Source organism: Maniola hyperantus, chromosome Z, assembly GCF_902806685.2.
Source record: "Maniola hyperantus chromosome Z, iAphHyp1.2, whole genome shotgun sequence".
In the NCBI taxonomy this organism is placed as follows: domain Eukaryota; kingdom Metazoa; phylum Arthropoda; class Insecta; order Lepidoptera; family Nymphalidae; genus Maniola; species Maniola hyperantus.
Genome location: NC_048564.1, coordinates 3,544,413 through 3,564,202, shown reverse-complemented (window position 1 = coordinate 3,564,202; position 19,790 = coordinate 3,544,413). Strand labels below are relative to the sequence as shown.

Genomic DNA, 19,790 nt, shown 5'->3' with positions numbered 1-19,790 from the left:
TCCCATTCCTTTTAGTCGGTATTTTATGAAAGCTGTAGTCTGTACCAAAGAAATAAAATAAAAAAACAGAATTGTAGAACACACATAACGCAAGGAATAATACTTGGCATCTCTAAGAACTGCATTAGATTATATGCAGCATTTAGTTGAGAAAAAATACTCTTAAATATACACCACAACTTTAATAATTCCAAGTATAATACTCCTTGCGTGAAATGGATCTAAAAATTCACAAACAGGTAATAATTTTTTCGCCACGGCTTCGCAAAGCAAAATGGGTACCCATATTTCGCAATGCGGTGTAAAACTCAGCATTTGACCAATGTTACCTCAAAGCTCTGCTGAGTTTGTCATAATTCATATTTGGCTTGGACTTCCTTTCGCCCCAACGCCGAGCAACCTCGTCAGGGTCTGTAAGCTTGAACTCGCCGTTGGTGCCCTCCCAGGTAATGCAACCAGCATTACTGGAGTCACTCAGCAACTCTAGAAGGAACTGCCACAGTTGTATCTGTCCTGAACCTGGAAGATAGGGTTTAATGTCTGTATAATAGTAGGTACAGTAGAAACTCGATTATCCGGCTCTCAGTTATACGGATTCGCGACTATCCGGACTACCAACCGAAAATTGTTTGGCCAAGTGCGAGTCAGACTCGCGCACCAAGGGTTCCATACTCGGGTATTTTTTCCGCCATTTTGTACGATAAATCAAAAACTATTGTGCATAAAAATAAATAAAAATCTGTTTTAGAATGTACAGGAAAAGCCCTTTCATATGATATCCCACTTGGTATAGTTATCTTACTTTGAAAATTGAAAATACTATTATAGTTGATCTACATAATATGCACAAAACCCGCTTTTCTTCATACATTCGATAATCCGGACAACAACTAATCCGGTTAATCGAGTTTCAACTATATATTATAGGATCAAGGATGCTCATCGAATCGAATCTCAAAAATACCTTTTACCTACATGTTACTACTTTAGGACAAAATATGGGCCAGGGTCAGTGTCATCTTCTCTATAATATAAAAATTAATCACCATATGTGTTGCATCGCAAATCTCGAGAGCCGATTTCGCTAATTCTTTTTTATAATATTCCTTGAAGAGGATGGTTCTTACGGAGAGAAAAATTTAAAAAATTTGAATCGACTGTTAGGCGGAACGCAGTTCGCCAGGGCAGCTAGTACTAATTAAAACTTTACGATTTACGATTAAGATCGACGTACGATTTTATGCGCAGTAGTCCTTCAGTACATTTATTTCAATGTGGCAGTCTTAAAAAATAAGATGTCCAAGAGCGGAGCCATGGAAGTAGAAATAATTCGACGCCTATCCATCTATGTGTGAGGGGTGTAGCGTAAGGAATAATGGGCAGGGTCGTTCCCACATGTTGTGATATTGGGCGGCTGTGTTACGAACACGCACGACTTGAGTCGAATGCGCCCGTCTGTAACCAAGTACCGTTAGCACGACAAGTTACAATTTTGGTTTGGTCGTAGTGTACTCCAAACAAACGTAGGTTGGTCCTCATTTGTATTTTAACCAATCAAACTCTATGAAATTTTGTCTGTGGTTTTCCAGATTTCCGTTAAAATTATAGTTTCAAAGTTACACGATATTTAAATTAAAATCTTCGAACCCGTGTAATTATACATGTAAGTAAGTAGATATTTTTACGGAAATGTGGCAAAGCACAGACATAATATTATAGATATTATAATTTTTAGTACTAGAGCCAGTGTCACTCGGTATGATGTAAGACTTCTAACGATACCCCAAAACATTGTAATCAGTTCAGGCATTTAGAAATTATCTAAACTTAATAATATAAATGCGAAAGTGTGTTTGTTTGTTTGTCCTTCACGGACTAACTAAGCAACTATTTGACTTGATTTTTGGCATAAAGCTAATCGAAAGGAAGGAGAGCAACATATGCTATTTTTTAACCCGGAATATCAACGAGTTCCCACGGGATTTTAAAAAAAACCTAAATCCACGCAGACGTAGTCGCGGGCATCAGCTAGTGGTGGAATGAAAAAACTCACATACATGAACCCTGTAAACATTACACTCTTTTTGTTGGGTAGTCATGAAATAATCTTTTGAAAAGTTATCGTGGTGTAAGTCCCGCAAATTGCTATTGCGCGTGGCCGCCATTTTAGTGTCGTCAGCACTAGACTGAAGTTTCGAGCTGATGTTATATTTTTATTTGTCATTATTAGTCAAAATGACGTCATTTCGATGTTAATGAGACATGGTTCCAGCCAGCGCAATAGCAATTTTGGGGGACTTATATTTCCCATGTTTTTGGCGACCCTACTTGTAAAAAGGCCAGCGCACACGTTACAAGCGTGGCATCTCGTGATTTATCCGCAATCGATTATGTTGGAGTCATAACGTTGCGCCTGTCTCACCCTGTTGGGATGCTTGGGGCATTGTCTGTTATGCCTCATCGGTTTTACGACTCTTGATTAATCGCCGATCACTGCAACTATTAAACCCTAGAAGCGTAATCTACCCAGCTGTAAATTATAATTACACTTTGTGAATTTCGTAAATGTTAAGTGTCCCAATGATAATAAGCTTATTTTATAGTTTGACGACATTAATTTACAGTTCTTGCAATTCACGAAGGCGAGTGGCTCATGCTTGTGTTTAAGTTGTATCGGTATAAGTAACGTACACTGAATGTGTGCGTTTGTGAGCGCTTGCTCGCGACTAATTGGTCCGACATGCACGCACACTTACGCAATGCCCGTATATCCGACGTAACCACAAGTAAAGTCCACTCGCCTTCGTGAATTGCAAGAACTGTACCACAACTTTTTTTAAAAACTTATTTCGTTTAGCTAAATAGTGGTTTATAGCCTGCCAGTGTAGCTGAATCTTCACTTGTGTTGTGTACTTTATCAAATTTTTGTTCCAAAATAGATACCTACCTAACTGTCGTGAACTGTGACACTGTGGAGTAGGTACTAAATGGTATAAAGTAAAATCATCAAGAGATTTTTATTTATTCAGATACAAGTTAGCCCTTGACTGCAATCTCACCTGGTGGCAGTAGCGTGCAGGTCATAGAGGCATAAATGCACTGCTTACCCCAGTTGTAAGCTCAATGCATATTTTTCATTATGACCTGCCAGTAAACAGGTTCCTACCTAACTAATGCCTACCCTGGCTTTAAACCCTGTGCACGCCACTGCCTGGTGGTAAGTGATGATGAGAACAAGGATGCGGGCTGACCTGGAAGGGGTATGGCAGTTTCTATTAAACCCATACCCCTTTGGTTTTTACACGGCATCGTACCGGAACGCTAAATCGCTTGGCGGCACGGCGATAGGACATGTTGCCAGTTCACCAGTTCACAGTCGATAGGTACAGTAGTGGGTCACAGCCCACAGGTGAGTTAGGCGTGTGAACTGAAAGTAGTATACGCGTAATTACGACCGGGCCACGTGCCACGTGCCGTGACTGTCTTGCAAACGGCACGCGGGCACGCGCCATTTCGTAATGTTACGTAATTATATGCTATGATTTAAAGGTGTAACATTGGGCTAGGTAATTTATTTTAATTTACTGTTCCATGTTTGGAATTTATAAATAATTACTAGCTGATTCCCGCGACTTTGTCCCCGTGGATTTATAATTTTCAAAATCCCGCGGGAACTCTTTGATTTTCCGGTATAAAAAGTATCCTATGTGTTAATCCAGGGTGTAATCTATCTCCATTCCAAATTCGTTCGTTTCATCCAAATCTGTTCAGCCGTTTTTGCGTGATTGAGTAACAAACATCCAAACGTCCAAACATCCACACTTTCATATTTATAATATTAGTAGGATAAACAAAGGCTCAAGTTTCTAGGCCGAACGCAGCAAATTGCTCTGTACTTTGATATGTCAGTTTATCAATTTTAGGGTTCCGTAGCCGAAGCTGTAATAGCCTAATGCTTGCCTAATGGTTAGGACGTCCACCTTCTAATCGGAGGTCGAGGGTTCGATCTCAGGCACCTTTAACTTTTCGGAGTTATGTGCGTTTTAAGTAATTAAATATCACTTGTTTTAACGATGAAGGAAAACATCGTGAGGAAACCTGCGTGCCTGAGTGAAAATAAGGAAGGTATGGCACGCGCTGGCTCTCTCTATTCAAATTGGCTAAAAAAAAACAATTTCAAATTGGGCAAAAAATAACTAAAAGTAAATTAATTTGCATGTCTTCCAACGTGCTTGTATATATACGTATATATATCAGTGTTTTTAAAATTAAATTTAGTCCACGACAGGTCATCACTCGCGCTCGCCTGCACCAGGTTAGCGCGGGGGCTATGCGGGTGTGCGGGGGGGGGGGGGCGTTCCCTCCCTGATTGCCATTTCAACTTGTCGCGTACTATAATAGATCGTTATATGAGTAAGGAAGGAAAACCATAAATTTTGAAAACAACTAGAAAAAAACCTAAATAAAAAAAGAAAAGATCAATGTTTTTAACCCCCAGGTGCCGTGATAAGTGAGTGGCGTGCCGCGTGACCCTTTTCGACCTAGCGTTGTTAGAGCATTAACTTTTCGACTTACCAACCGAGGGGTCGATCAGACAGATAATAGGTACACGTAATGTACTCCACTCCCGTGAACTCTAACTTTCCCACACGATAATATCGATGTGGAGTGGCGTTATATTAGCACCAAGTGTCTACTGACGTCTGAGCCCTGATAGCCTAGTCATCCTAGTCACTAGAGGTTAACCTCTTGAGGACCATAAAGTTTCCAGAAGTGATTTTAAGTTTTAAGTTTGTAACTATGGCGTACCTATTATAATATCAAAATAAAATATTTTTTGTTGTTTTTTTGGAATTCTTTGGGACATATCACGGACGATAAAGGTAACTTTTTCTCCAAAACTACGACCAACAAATCCACTTATTTTTATTAGTCGGCGTTACTTTTTTTAATGTACTTTGCTATTAGGTACCTGTACATACCTGAATTAGCGAGACGACTGCTGGTCGGGCCGAACATCTGGTATGGGTCTGAAACAAAAGAATCATGGTTGACGTAGGTATATTTTTACAAGACGGATGTATGGATGATTAATGGCCGTGCCACGTACGAGGCGCGGACGAGGCACGGATTCAAGCATTTTATATGAAGTAGTTTATGCTTCAACGTGTGGCGGCCGTGCACGTCGGTCAGTACATTCAAAACTTCACGCACATTTTATAATGTTCATGATGTTTTGAATCTGTGCCTCGTCCGCGCCTCGTTGGCATGGCTCGCGCACGCCACGTATTAGCATAAATCATTCCCTTATAAAGGAAACTACTTAAACATAGAAAAAATACTTTTTCTCCCACTTGACCATAATAAGAGACCTTTGTCCAGTAGTAGACGTCTATCGGTTGAAGATGATGATGATGATGATGATGAATATTATATCTCTGGAATAGATAATCACATCTGCGTCACACAACTAGTATAGGTGTGATATTATCATAAGTATAATAAATGTTTCAGTTTTTAGAGTAACTTACCCGAAGGATACCAATGAAACCCTATTACCAAGCCTCCGCTGTCTGTCCATCTGTCCGTCCATCTGTCTGTCAGCAGGCTGTATCTCATAAACCATAATGGGTAGAAAGTTGAAATTTTGATAGACTATTGCCGCTATGACAACAAATAATAAAAATCAAGATGGTGAATTTTGAAATTGCTGCCTGCATTAAAAAAAATTAAAAGGTAAGTACATAGTTATTTGTACGATGGCACGGAACCCTTCGTGTGCGAGTCTGACTCGCACTTGAACGGGTTTTACTATAAGTAGGTACCTACCTCGTCAACCCATAGCTTCACAGTCTGTAATTGATACTAGTGCCTACTATTGTATATTTTGTGTCGATACAGACGTTTTATTTTATTTATTTTACACAATATACATAATATTATATCCACCTCCCACTGTAGATACCTATCTATTAGGTACATTGTAAATATGTATACTATAGTTCGCGACAGGTTGAGATGGCAATCGGAGTATGAGGCGGGGGGGACGCCCCGCACAACCGCGCGTCACGGGGATAGTGCGGGGGCTTTGCGGGTGTGCGGGGCGTTCCCTCCCCGATTGCCGTCTCGACCCTGCACTGTCGCGTTCTATATATTGTAACTAGCTTATGCTCGCGACATCGTCCGCGTGGACTACACAAATTTTAAACCCCTATATTACTCCCTCAGAGGTTGAATTTTCAAAAATCCTTTCTTAGCGGATGTCTACGTCATAATAGTTATCTGCGTGCCAAATTTCAGCGCAATCCGTCCAGTACTTTGAGCTGTGCATTGATGGATCAGTCAGTCAGTCAGTCAGCTTTTCCTTTCATATATTATATCCACTAGCCTAAGCGGGCTACTGGATAGTAGGTATAAGTACAATCCGCCATTGTTTTCTTGCGGATTTGGGGAGAGATCGGCGGTCAAATATTATAGCAACCTCGATTCATCTTACGGCTATGTTGGTAGGTACATGACTATTCTCAGCTGTTGGTGTGCCTCGTTGGTCTAGCGGTTAGCATATTTGACTGCGGATGATGAGGTCTTGGGTTCGATTGCCGGGTTGGGCCAAAAATAGGTGCTAGCCTGGAGTATGGAAATTGGTAGTGTACCTATCACCCATGGAGAGCACTCTTCAGAGGGCGGAGTTCGGTGCTTTCTTCATATACAAACATAGGAGGGTAATTACTACATTATTTGACATTGTACGCTCAAAACTAAGTATTATATCGGTTTGTCTTGCTATTATGTAGGCTTATTGATATATAAAACATTGAAAAAATATTAATTTTAAAGTTACGAGCCCTGAAATATTCCTGTTCACTAAATTTATGACAACTTTGGGCGTAAATAAGAGTATGAAAATTCTAAAATAATTTAACATAGTTTATGTATCTATTAGTTGAAATATCCACATTTAGTATTTTTTCTCAGTCATTTTTCGTGAACCCTTTTCGCGCGTTTGATTTCGGAAAATCATCGTGCCTCTCGCCTTTCCTATAAGTACAGTGTCAGGTGAAAAGCAAACAGGTTCCCCACGTGCGCCGCCAATTTCGGTCGAGCATCCTGCGTCACCTTAAATAGCTGTATTCAAGGTTCGCCTAGACTGTAGATAGTTGTATCCATGACGACAGGTCAACAACAATACCGAAAAAAATCAGATTTAGTGCATAGATTGCATTTAAAGCAGGCGTAATGAGGCGGACGTGCACCTTTCGGAATTAGCATAGATAACTGGCTACCCTTAGTAGTTTGCCGATGATCGTATTGGGTGTAAAAAATAAATCAGTACCCTTATCCATACTTAATACCTATTAAAAATGCGAAAGTAAGTGTGTCTGTCTGTCTGTCTGTCCGTCTGTCTGTCTGTCTGTTAGCCATTCACGGCCCATCCGTTCAACCGATTTTGACGAAATTTGCTACAGCTACCTATAGTTTGCATCCCGGGGAAGGACATAGGCTACTTTTTATCCCGGAAAATCAAAGAGTTCCCCCGGGATTTTCAAAAACCTAAATCCACGCGGACAAAGTCGTGGGCATCATCTAGTTATTTATATTAAATATGCGAAAGTGTGTTTGTTTGTTGGTTCATTGGTTTGTCTTATAGCTGGTATTAGGGGAAAAATCTGAAAACCGTGAATTTGTGGTTACATCACAAAAAAGAATTAAATTGTAGTCATAAATTAATAATTTGTATTTTCAATTTTCGAAGTTAGATAACTATATCAAGTGGGGTATCATATGAAAGGGCTGCACCTGTGCATTCTAAAACAGATTTTTATTTATTTTTATGCATCATAGTTTTTGAGTTATACTGCAAAATGTCGAAAAAATAGGACTGGAGTACGGAACCCTCGTTATGCGAGCACTTGGCCGGTTTTTTGATAGTCGGTTTGCATTAAGTAAGACATTTATGTAACTAAGTGAGTAGGTACTTACTTAATATCAAGAATTGAAATTGTATTTAGTGATTTCTATAGTACAATTTCAACAATAAAATTACTCTCCCGTTCGTTACGTTTTCAAAGACCCATTTCCATGGCATCGACAGTAGGTAGCTATGCAAATTATCGTAATAACTCTCAAGTGCATCACCACATAATTCGTAGGAACGTTTGACGCAAATTTAGTCCCATCTTCTCTGGAATAAATGTTAGAATCCCATATCTGAATATAACGAAACTTGTAGCTATAGTCGCCTCATATAAATTGAAACAAAGGCGCCCTCTTTTCGCGGCTTTGTTAATATTATAATCGAGTAATAATAATTGTTAATGACACTCGAGTTAATATGTCGGGTTATAAAGCAGGGAGCTGTGACGAATCTACCCCATAACAATAAGGTCCGTAGCTGTTTCCTCAACTGACAAACTGTATTTTTTAATGGTTCCGTACCTCAAGCCGTGGTAGCCTAGTGGTTAGGACGTCCACCTTCCAATCGGAGGTCGGGGGTTCAATCCCAGGCACGCACCTCTAACTTTTCGGAGTTATGTGCGTTTTTAAGTAATTAAAATATCACTTGCTTTAACGGTGAAGGAAACCATCGTGAGGAAACCTGCATGCCTGAGAGTTCTCCATAATGTTCTCAAAGGTGTGTGAAGTCTGCCAATCCGCACTTGGCCAGCGTGGTAGACTATGGCCAAAACCCTTCTTACTCTGAGAGGAGACCCGTGCTCTGTAGTGAGCCGGCGATGGGTTGATCATGATGATGATGATGACCTCAAAAGAAATAAATGAACCCTTATATTATCACTTCGATGTCTGTCTGTCTGTACTCTGTAGTGTCTGTCAATGGGTATTCCCGTTAACATAGAATCAAAAAATTTGAGTTTGTTGTGGGCTCTTCTCAGACCTGGGCGCGTTTGGAACCCTCGTAGCTTTAGTTTTAAGTTTGCGTTATAATTATCACCACTATATCTTACAAATCTAACACTATACCAGACAATCAATAAGAGTAATTTATTACCTATTTTGAATAAATCATTTGACTTTGACTTTGACTTTGATTTAGCAGGTAGCTATAGTATGCGACAGGTCGAGATGGCAATTGGGGTATTGGACTTGGAGTGTAATCATGAAACTGTTGTTTGATGCCTAAAATATCAATTCATAACAGAAATTCCCGAATCCCCACGGGTTAGGAGTTCTACTGAACCATGCAGAATCAGGATTGAGGAGTTGGGATCCAAAGTTCATTGATGTAGGTAGTCTATGTTTGGTGCCTAAATTAATATTGCACCATCCGTAGCTTTTTAATCACTATAGTTTAGAAGTGCTGCACTTTACATCATCAGGGTTGAGGAGTTGGGGCTTGGAGTCCAAGCATGAAGTCGTCGTTTGGTACCTACAATACTAATTTACTATGCACACTTCCTGAATGTTGAGAACTTAGGTAGTAACCCTGCAGCATCAGGATTAAGGAGTTGGATCCATTAGTTTTATGAGACAACCACGGAAACTACAAGAAGTTTCCGTGGTTGATTTGAGTTGATTAAAACAAATTGCAAAATGGTCCAGAAACCTCGATATATAATACAAAATAATTAAAAACGGGCTGAGTTGGGAACCACCTACTTTTTGGAAATCTTTTAAATTTTTTATGTTAGTTAAATAAAATAAAAATCAAAATATTCTGCGGAAATCAAACTTCGAACTAATGAAATATTGATTAGTGTCATCTTGATAAACGCGTCAACAGATGTCGCTAGCGCTTAATATAATCACGTTATCATTCTTATTCCAACGAACGGATAATATGACTAATAACATTCTCTTCGCTAAATTAGAATTAGGCTGTACATATTAGGTATAAATGTATATATAGATAAGTTAGTAATAATAATCCTATTAATTGTCATAATACCACAGCATAATACATTACTAAAACATCACATTTTTACGGCCTTATACAGGCCCAATAAATCTATGTTAAATTTATAATATCAATAGCATACCTACACAGTACACTAGTCATGAGTCATGACTGACAGACTGATCTATCAACGCAAAGCCTAAACCCCTGTGGTTTTGAAACATGAAACTTTGAAGATAGATTCCTCTGATAACGTAGGCATCCACTTAGAAAAGATTTTTGGAAATTTAACCCTTAAGGGTGTTAAATAGCGGATGGAAGTTTGCATAAAAGTTCTCAATTTTTTAGGATAATTTTCAAGTTGTATCTACGAAACTTGGTATTCTGGCTTGTAGTTAAAAATAAAGAACGTGTTTCACAATTTTTAAAAATTCCACCCTCCAAAGAGTTTTAAACAAGGGATGAAAATTTGTTTGAAATTCCATCATTTTTGAAGCAATATCAATGAAATTTGATTTCTGGGCTTTCTCTTTAAAGTGATTTTCACAATTTTGAAAATTCAAAGTTAAAATTGTAAAAGTTTGTATGCAAGTCATCCATATTTTAATAATCCACGAAATTTCGTGATTTTGCTAGTGCTAGTGTACTTAATACCAAAATCATTATTTTCAAATAATAATAATAAAATTGTTTATTATTGTGTCTCTGTACTGCGTCCACTCGATGCGCCTCTAGTTGACGCAGTTTCATAATGTAAAATTTAATACCTATAGCAGGCAGATTTTTGTTTTGCAACCCGGCCCGCCTGGTGGACGCTGTCCCGTATTAGTATCCCATAGACCATAGTGTCTAATGTCTTGAAGTTTTGTACCTACTACGCTCGAACAGTGATTTTGTACTTTCGTTAAAATTTTAGTGATGTCCCATAATGCTTATTGTATGTTCTTCTTTTACATGTTTCTTTTTGTGTCTTTTCTTTTTGGTGTACAATAAAGAATATCAAACTAAACTAAACTTATGTAAACCATAATTTTTTAGGCGATATAGTTGAGTTCCACACACGAAGGTCTCCATACCATCGTGAATGATAATACTTTTTATTTATTTTAACTAGGTGATACCCGCGACTTCGTCCGCGTGAGTTTTGATTTTTAAAATTCCCGTGGGAACTCTTTTATTTTCCGGGATAAAAAGTAGCCTATGTCCTTCCCCGGGATGCAAGCTATCTCTATACCAAATTTCGTCAAAATCGTTTAAACGGATGGGCCGTGAAAAGCTAGCAGACAGACAAACAGACAGACAGACAGAAAGACAGACACACTTTCGCATTTATAATATTAGTATGGATTTGGCCCGGTTGGTGGTGGCCTGCTTTTAAATTCGCCATATTGGTTTCTTATTATTTGTTGATAAAGTGGCAATAGAAATACACACTGTGAAAATTTCAATTCTTTACCTATTACGGTTTATGAGATACAGCCCGCTGACAGACGGACGGACAGCGAAGGCTTAGTAGGTATTACACAATAGCACCCTTTTGGTACAAAACCCCAAAAATAAAACAAATCTTGAAGCTATGTTCTTTATTAGGTGTAGGTATATATTTTTAGTCCCAAGTCACCTTGCTGGGACCGTAGAAATAAATGTCCCAATTCATACCACCAGTCATATCGTCCGGTAAATACCATTCGTAGTAGTAATACTTGAATCTCTTTTGTGTATGACAGTATGTTATTCGAGGTACGCATATTTGGAAGGCGTATGCCGTGCTGCGGAACATATCCTCTTCGTAGGAAGTAGCTCTTAATATAATGCATGTTGGTATTCTAGGTATTTTTAGCCAACCCTGAAAAGAACTAGACTAATGAATGGATGAATGTTCTTTTATAATATCAAAAATCCACTACATAGCTCCCACACTTTCTATAACTCATTGGTTGTTCAGTAGAAAAAAACCGGCCAAGTGCAAGTCAGACTCGCGCACCGAGGGTTCCGTAACCGGGTATTTTTTTCGACATTTTGCACGATAATTCAAAAACGGTTGTGCATAGAAATAAATAAAAATCTGTTTTAGAATGTACGGTTAAAGCCCTTTCATATGATACCCCATTTGGTACCTATAGCTATATTACTTTGAAAATTGAAAATACAAATTATTTGTTCGTGATCACATTTTTTTTTGTGATGTAACCACAAATTTGTGGTTTTCAGATTTTTCCCCTTACGTGTGCTATAAGATCTACCTACCTGCCAAATTTTATGATTCTAGGTTAGGTATAGGTTTCTTTCCAGTCACGACAGACAGACAGATATATAGACAAACAGCGACGTGGTCCTAAGGGTTTCTTTTTTTCTTTTGAGGTACGGAACCCTAAAAAAAATAGAATGATTATGCAACAAGTTCCTAATCTAGGAACTAAGCTGTTTATTGTACCAAAAACTAAATAGCTTCTACGGGGTATTAAAAAACCTAAGTAGAGGTGTCGTTGTTCAGTCTTAGACCTGTTACATGCATTGTATAGTTCAGAAGGTTGGCCGTTAAAGGGTCGGATGAAAGACGAGTACATGAGACTGAAATGCTAATGTTGAGATGGATGTGTGGTGTGACAAGAATGGATAAGGATATGGAATGAATATATAAAGAAAAGTTTGAAAGTAGCGCCAGTGGTAGAAAAGATGAGGGGTAATAGACTGGCGCGGTAGGGGCATAAAACGCGGAAGGAAAAGCATCAGATTACTAGAAGAAAGTTAAATTTGCATGTGGAAGAAAAAGAGGAGAGGAAGACCAATTATTTTTAAAATTTTTAGTGGCCCCATTGTATTAAAGTAGATATTCTTGGTTAAAAACTTACTGTTTACTAAGCTATTACACTGATTGCGAGCAATTTACTCTTATCCATTGAGAAATTCCGATCTCCATCTGCGAAGTAATTCATCAGATCTTTATCAAAATGAAATGGGACCACCTTTGAAGTATGTCCTACAAAACAATGAGAGAATTATCAAAATCGGTTCATAATTGACAAAGTAATTGCGTAACAAACAAACCAAAACAAACATACAATCGAATTGAGAACCTCTTTCGTTTTTGAAGTCGGTTAAAAAGCTTAAAAAGAGAGTTTATTAAGAAAAACTTACTCTAATTATAATTTTCCCGACAACTTCCATATGGTCCAAATGTACGTGTGTATAGAATATTGTACCAGGCTTCATAGGCTTGCAGTAACCGTACATGTATTCGCTGTGTATCACTTCTAAAAAATATAAAGCAATTCCGAATGAAACTACCTATCTATAACAAAGTTTTTTTTAAATAGAGATAGCGAGATCACCTTTGCAGCACCAGAGAAACTACCGATGCATTGCCGGCCTTTTAGGAATTTGTTGGTCCACCCCTTGAATAACCCCAAGTTGTAATCTAGTGGGAACACCGCGGATGGGAGTTGATTCCACAGTTTGCATGTGCGTGGAAGGATCTGGCACAACGGACAGTCGAAGTGCACCAGACACATGGTGAGGGTGAAATTGCTTGCTAGAAAAAGGAGGGGAGAATGACGTCAAAAAGCTCTTCAGAGCACTCCCATTATAAAGTTTCGTTTGTATTGTTTTTGCTAGAGTTCTGGTTACACCTTGTATTATTAGAAATTCCTAATTTCTATAGGAATTAAAGCGGTGCCATCGTGTAAGTAACGGCCGGCACTATGGGAGCACAACCAGGCTGTCTTGTGCCTGGAGGCTCCTAGAGTTTTAAAGTGGTGCCCGGACCAAGTCCCCTATCGTAATAATACCTGGGGCAGGTTGAGAGCCATGTAGAGTCAACTCTTCTAGGCGCGTAAAATATTGCCAGCAACATACTTCTATAACTGCAAAAGATTTGTGTAAAATGTTAAAGCCGAAACAACAACAACGTGCGGAAGGACGCTACAAAGAACGCGCGCGTACTAGTGCATGATTTATATCAACTGCAAGTTCTACAGGTTTATGTAACACTGCAGCACGTGATGCCGATGGGATGACGGCGCGCAATCATAAAAGTAATTAGTGGTGACTAGTGAGTAATAAGCTGTGATAGCCTAGGAGACTATAATCTTATTCGAGGGGGTCCGGAATTCGATGTCACGCATCTCTAACTTTACTGAGGTACTGGTAATGTGCGATTTAAATAAATATCACTTGTTGAACTATGAAGGAAAACATTGTGAGGCAATCTTGGCATGCCAAGACAGTTCACTGTAGTGCTCTCAAAGGTGTGTAAACGAATCCGCACTTGACCAGCGAGGTTGACTATGGCCTTTTGAGAGAGAAGATGTGTTCACTTGTGGGCCGGTGGGTTGAGATGATGTGTGTGCGTGAATACTAACACAGAAGTCGTGAGAATCGGGTTATTAAAATATTTACCTAGAACATTAAAAAATATGATCAAATGTATTAGAATATAACGAAACATTTCATTTAAATATTTATTTTAATTTTATTGAATAAGTAGCTGCCCACGTAAGTATTGTGTGTCACAGTTACACAGTTCAACTGATTACAAATGTAACAATACTTGTTTTTTTATCTTCTTGTTTATAATAATCAAGAATACAATAGCAAAATCAAGAGCTGAGAGCCTTTACAGACGAAGACTTTCTTACGCGCAGTTGATGGACAGATCCATTAGTGAGATCCAGGTACCAAATAGGTACTAAATCCTAGCAGTTTAAGCCAAACTTCCAAATTCTCTGGTGGTCCAGCCATCCTGACGTTCACGACTGCGATGAAGGTTTTCTTACATTAGTGCGTGAAAAAGCTAGCTGTAAGAGGTAAATTTTAAACTGGCTTTACGGCTCTGGGTACTTGCCCTTTTGAGCCTATGGAGGACAAATAGTCAAGCACGCCACAGCATTTCTCGACTAAGAAGAAGAGAGGGTCTATTAATCAGTGATTCATACATGCTTCTGACTCCAGATCAGGTTGCGTGTTGACGTGTTCTTGTGTAAAGGCTCTTATAATAGTCAATATCTCGCCAACCTGTGATTCAGGAAATTCCTAACTGAATCGAAAACAGCTTGATTAATCATCATTATGATCAACTCATCGAGTACTACTCAGCATGGGTCTCCTCTCAGAATAAGAAGGGTTTGGCCATTGTCCACTACGTTTGCCAAGTGCGAATTTGCAAACTTAGTGGACCTTTGAGAACATTATGGGGAACTTTCAGATATCCAAGTTTCCTCACGATATTTTCTTTCGCCGTTAAAGCAAGTGATATTTAATTGATTAAAAAGCACAAAATATCTCCTAATTTTAGTGCTTGTGATCGGACCAAGATTGTCTGTCTGTAGCCTCCCACCAGACCAAATTATCACCAATCAAATAAATATTATTCAAATAAAAAGTATATTTAGCACTACATTTCATTTTCTATAATCTATTGTTTTTCGGCTTAGATATTTCAACTATTGAGGATATCAGCTCCAAAATAAACAGCTTTTGTGATCGCAAACGGGTGACAAAATTGAAATAACAATCGTTGCGATTTGGTAAACAAGTGCGGGCTGGACTCGTTATAATATTTTTCCAACGGCATTGCTTAGTAGTAGGTACTGGTTCTAAAGTGCTCCAATCATTTTCTGATAAGAATTTCTAAAAATGGTACATAATTCCAAAAATGTTATCTTGATAATATTGTGTTACGGTAAGTTGTAATTTTTATTTTTATTTAAAAATATACCTAACACGAAGAGGTGACTGATTGACTGATTGACTGACTGATCTATCAACGCTCAAACTAGGTCGGGTCGGGCTGAAATTCGGCATGCAGATAGCTATTATTATGATGTAATAGCTATCTGCTAAAAAAGGATTTTTGAAAATTCAACCCATATGTATATCTCGCCGTATAATGTATATTTTTCATATATTTTTCAGTTGCCTTATGTGGCGGTTGGAAAGCTATACCCGCCAACCAGGCGATGTATGCACTGAGGGCTTCTAATATAGCTGATAAAATTAAGGAAGCAGAGACAAGCGATATGGAAAGCCAACATAAATCTGATATGGAATTGCCTCGAGGTAATTAAAGCAGACTGTGCAATTATTTTTTACACTTAGTTCTTAGTGCTGTGTACCCATATAGGGACCATAGTAATAGGATAGGTAAAACACACAGAGAGCGGAGGCTTAGTAAAGGCTATTACTAAGGGTGAGATCTATAGACTGCACTCTGACTTTGCTTAGACTTAAGACATATAAATCTGTCTCGTCGTATAAAGTGCGCTATATAGATCCTCGGCCTAAGCCTCCGCTGTCCGTTTATTCGTCCGTCCGTCTGTCCATCTGTATGTCTGTCCGTCGGCGGATTATATTTCGTGAACCGTAATAGATAAAGAGTTGAAATTTTCACAGAATTTCTATTTATTTTGCCGCTATTACAACAATTTCAAAATGAAAATTTAAAAAAAATTAGTATTATTTCTTGTACGATGGTACGGAACCCTTCGTGTGCGAGTCCGACTCGCACTTGACCAGTTTTATTTATTTCTTAAATTCTCATCTTTTGTTAAAAAGGTAACAGACAGATAGACACATTTCTCATTTAGGTATATTATATTACTTATTAGTAAAAATTACCGTCCTATATGAACATGACTAAATTTCCGCTTTGCCTTTGATATTATACTTATGCGTAGAGCTTTGTGCTAATAATAGTTTTGTAGGATATGAGGACCTGGCAAAAAAACAGCGTACCTAAGTAATTTTATTTTTAATTTTATAAAAATGCGAACTGACGAGCAGGTGGGTCACCAGATGTTAAGTCATTACCGCCGCCCATCAACATTTGAAGTACCAGAGGAACCACCAATGCGTTGCCGGCCTTTTAGGAATTTGGTAATAATACTTAAACGCCCCTAAACTGTGATAGCCTAGTGGTTAGGACATCCGCCTTCTAATCAGAGGTTGGGGGTTCGATCCCGGGCACGCACCTCTAACTTTTCGGAGTTATATGCGTTTTAATTAATTAAATATCACTTGCTTAGCGGTGAAGGAAAACATCGTGAGGAAACCTGCATGCCTGAGAGTTCTCCATAATGTTCTCAAAGGTGTGTGAAGTCTACCAATCCGCACATGGCTAGCGTGGTAGACTACGGCCAAAATCCTTCTCATTCTGAGAGGAGACCCGTGCTCTGTAGTGAGCCGGTGATGGGTTGATCATGATGAGTAATTAAACCCCTATCTTGTAATCTAATGGGAACACCGCCGAAGAGAGTTGATTCCACAGTTTGCATGTGCGTGGAAAAAAGGATCTGGCACAACGGGCGGTCAAAGTGCACCAGACACCCAGGTGGTGAGGGTGTAATTGCACGAAATTAAATTGTATATGAAGACTGGAAGCTGTTGAAACTGTAATTGCACTGTTTTTATCGAAACCACGAACTTTGGACTCAGATTTGGCACAGTTTTACTTAAAAATTAGTTCAAGTTTCTATACAGTACTTAATCGAAATCATGGACTTTGGGCTCAATTTTAGCACACTTCTTAGGCTGTTTGCGTGGAACTAAATTCAAATGTATATTATTTCCTCATTAATAATTAAGATGTTTTATCATAAGCAATAGTATTTGTTTCCAGACAAGTTAAATTTTATTTACAAATTTGGTAATTGCGAACGTGATGTTGTAAGACCACAATTTTTCCGAAAATCAGTCAACTTCACGTTACCGACATGGCAGTCGACTCAAGCTCAATATCTTTATGTAAGTATTGAAAAAGGGCCCCGGATGGGTTCGAAACTAGTCGGGCTTACGTCGACTATACACGTGAGTAAAGCCGGGTGAGCCGGAGATATTTATGCTCTTTAAAACAATCTTGACTTACAAAAGTTTATTTTCTTACAGTTGTTGGCAAAAAAACACACGATAAATTATGAAATGCAGTGCATAATTATGAAAACTTTTACGCCGCAGAAGTTCCTTTTTCAGAAGAGTCGCCTCCCTCTTTACTACTGTCAAGGGACCGTCTTCGTACTGATGCTTAACACGATCAACAGATATGAGATACATGAGTTCTATTTACACCACAGCTTAAATATGCCACTTGACTTCAACTTCGAGTTTTATCATCCCACAGCAGCTCCTTAAGCTGGGGCATGTTTGACTCCGACAGTTAGTTTCCTTCTTCTTCTTTCCTTTCTTCTTCCTTCTTCTTTCTTACTTCCACATCCTTTGTTAGTTTTATGTGTGACAAACTTTAATTTATCGATTACTCTAAAAAAATTAAATTATCGATTAAACTAAAAAAAGCACGTCAAATGATTGTGTCAAAGCGCGCGTTTTGACGTTTGATAAAAAGTTACTGATTTGACTAGTTGTCAAATACCGGAATGTTTGTATCGATAGACAAATTACATTTCAATAATAGGAATGGTGCTAACTACTTAGTCACTCAAATCAGACACTTTTTATAAAACGTCAAAGCTTGCTTGCTTGCAATGGGAGCTTGTATGAAATACATATATGTGACATCATAAATATTTGAGATTTTTTATATAAAACCACCTATACCTGGCATGTGTTACAATGCCACGTAAAGTGGTTGCTGGTTTCCTAGCGATGTTTTCCTTCACCGTTAAAGCAAGTGATATTTCAATTACCTACCTACTTAAAAACGCACATAAATCTGAAAAATTAGAGGAGCATGCCCGGGATGAGGGATCGAACCCTCGACCTCGGATTAGGAGGCGGACGTGCTAACCACTAGGCTGTCACAGCTTTTTACAACAACATTAATTATGTACTAGCTTATGCTCGCGACTTCGTCCGCGTGGACCACACAAATTTCAAACCCCTATTTCACCCCCTTGGAGGTTGAATTTTCGAAAATCCTTACTGAGCGGATGCCTACGTCATAATAGCTATCTGCATGCCAAATTTCAGCCCGATCCGTCCAGTAGTTTGAGCTGCACGTTGATAGATCAGTCAGTCAGTCAGTCACCTTTTCCTTTTATATATTTAGAAGACTAAGGAATAATTTTTAATTATTCACCATCCCAATTTCATCAGGGATTTTATAGAGATGAATGAATCACAGCTCGCAGCCAACCTAGGTGACTAAGCAACAACAAAAGGCACGTTCCGAATAAAAAACGTTGAAAATAACTGTTAAATGGAGGGTAGTTAAGCGCCCCTTGTAGGGCGAGGCGCGATATAATCGAGATGATTATGATAAATGACTACTTGTATTGCGGGTCGATTCCCAGACTGGTTATGATTTACCAACGTTTCATTGCACTTTCCATCAGCATAGATAGATTTACAGAAACCATTATTTTCCAAGTACATATAAAAAAGGAAATGCTAACTGGCATCCGCTAAGGAAAGAATTTTGAAAATTCAACCCCTAAGGGGGTGAAATAATTGGCTGTACCTTTTTGTTTTGTAATATCTGCACTGTTTACCCATATTCGCAATAAAGAAATTTGAATTTGAATTTGAAAAAAAATAGGGGTTTGAAATTCGTGTAGTCCACGCGGATGAAGTCGCGAGCATAAGCTAGTTGCTTATATACGGATGCTATGGCTGTTAGACCAGCTAGGCATAGGTATAATAAATACTTTAGATAACAAATTTAGAAATGAACTAACTAGATTTAATTTAAAATATAAGCTAAAATCCTGTTATATTAACAAATTGTAATGATCCCCAGTTTTGTATGAAATTTAATGTAATAAGGGTTTCTATAAACAATGTAAATTGTTTATAGAAGCACTAGAAGTAGACGGACTGACACACTTTTTAAACCTTCGTGGTTTTTTGCTGTGTCTAAATTGGATTTGTTAAACATTCTTTATGTTGGTAATTTAAAAAAAAAAGGTAATATTAGCTGGTACGATCCTAGCCCTATTTTACTTATCAAAACTATTTCGTGGTCTGCGATTTTCTTAACTACTAAAAG

At 38.4% G+C, this 19,790-nt stretch overlaps 1 protein-coding gene across 3 annotated transcripts in view; it reads right to left on the bottom strand.

Annotated features, from left to right (window-relative positions):
• Ets65A (DNA-binding protein D-ETS-3) overlaps positions 1-19,790 on the bottom strand; it is a 90,212-nt gene that overhangs the window by 12,587 nt on the left and 57,835 nt on the right. For all 3 annotated transcript variants that reach the window (XM_034983345.2, XM_069508932.1, XM_034983347.2), the window contains 2 exons: positions 4,983-5,030; positions 330-519 (listed from right to left, as the gene is read on the bottom strand). In XM_034983345.2, the coding sequence (XP_034839236.1) occupies positions 330-519; positions 4,983-5,030 (238 nt within the window). The remainder of the gene's footprint in view (positions 1-329; positions 520-4,982; positions 5,031-19,790) is intronic.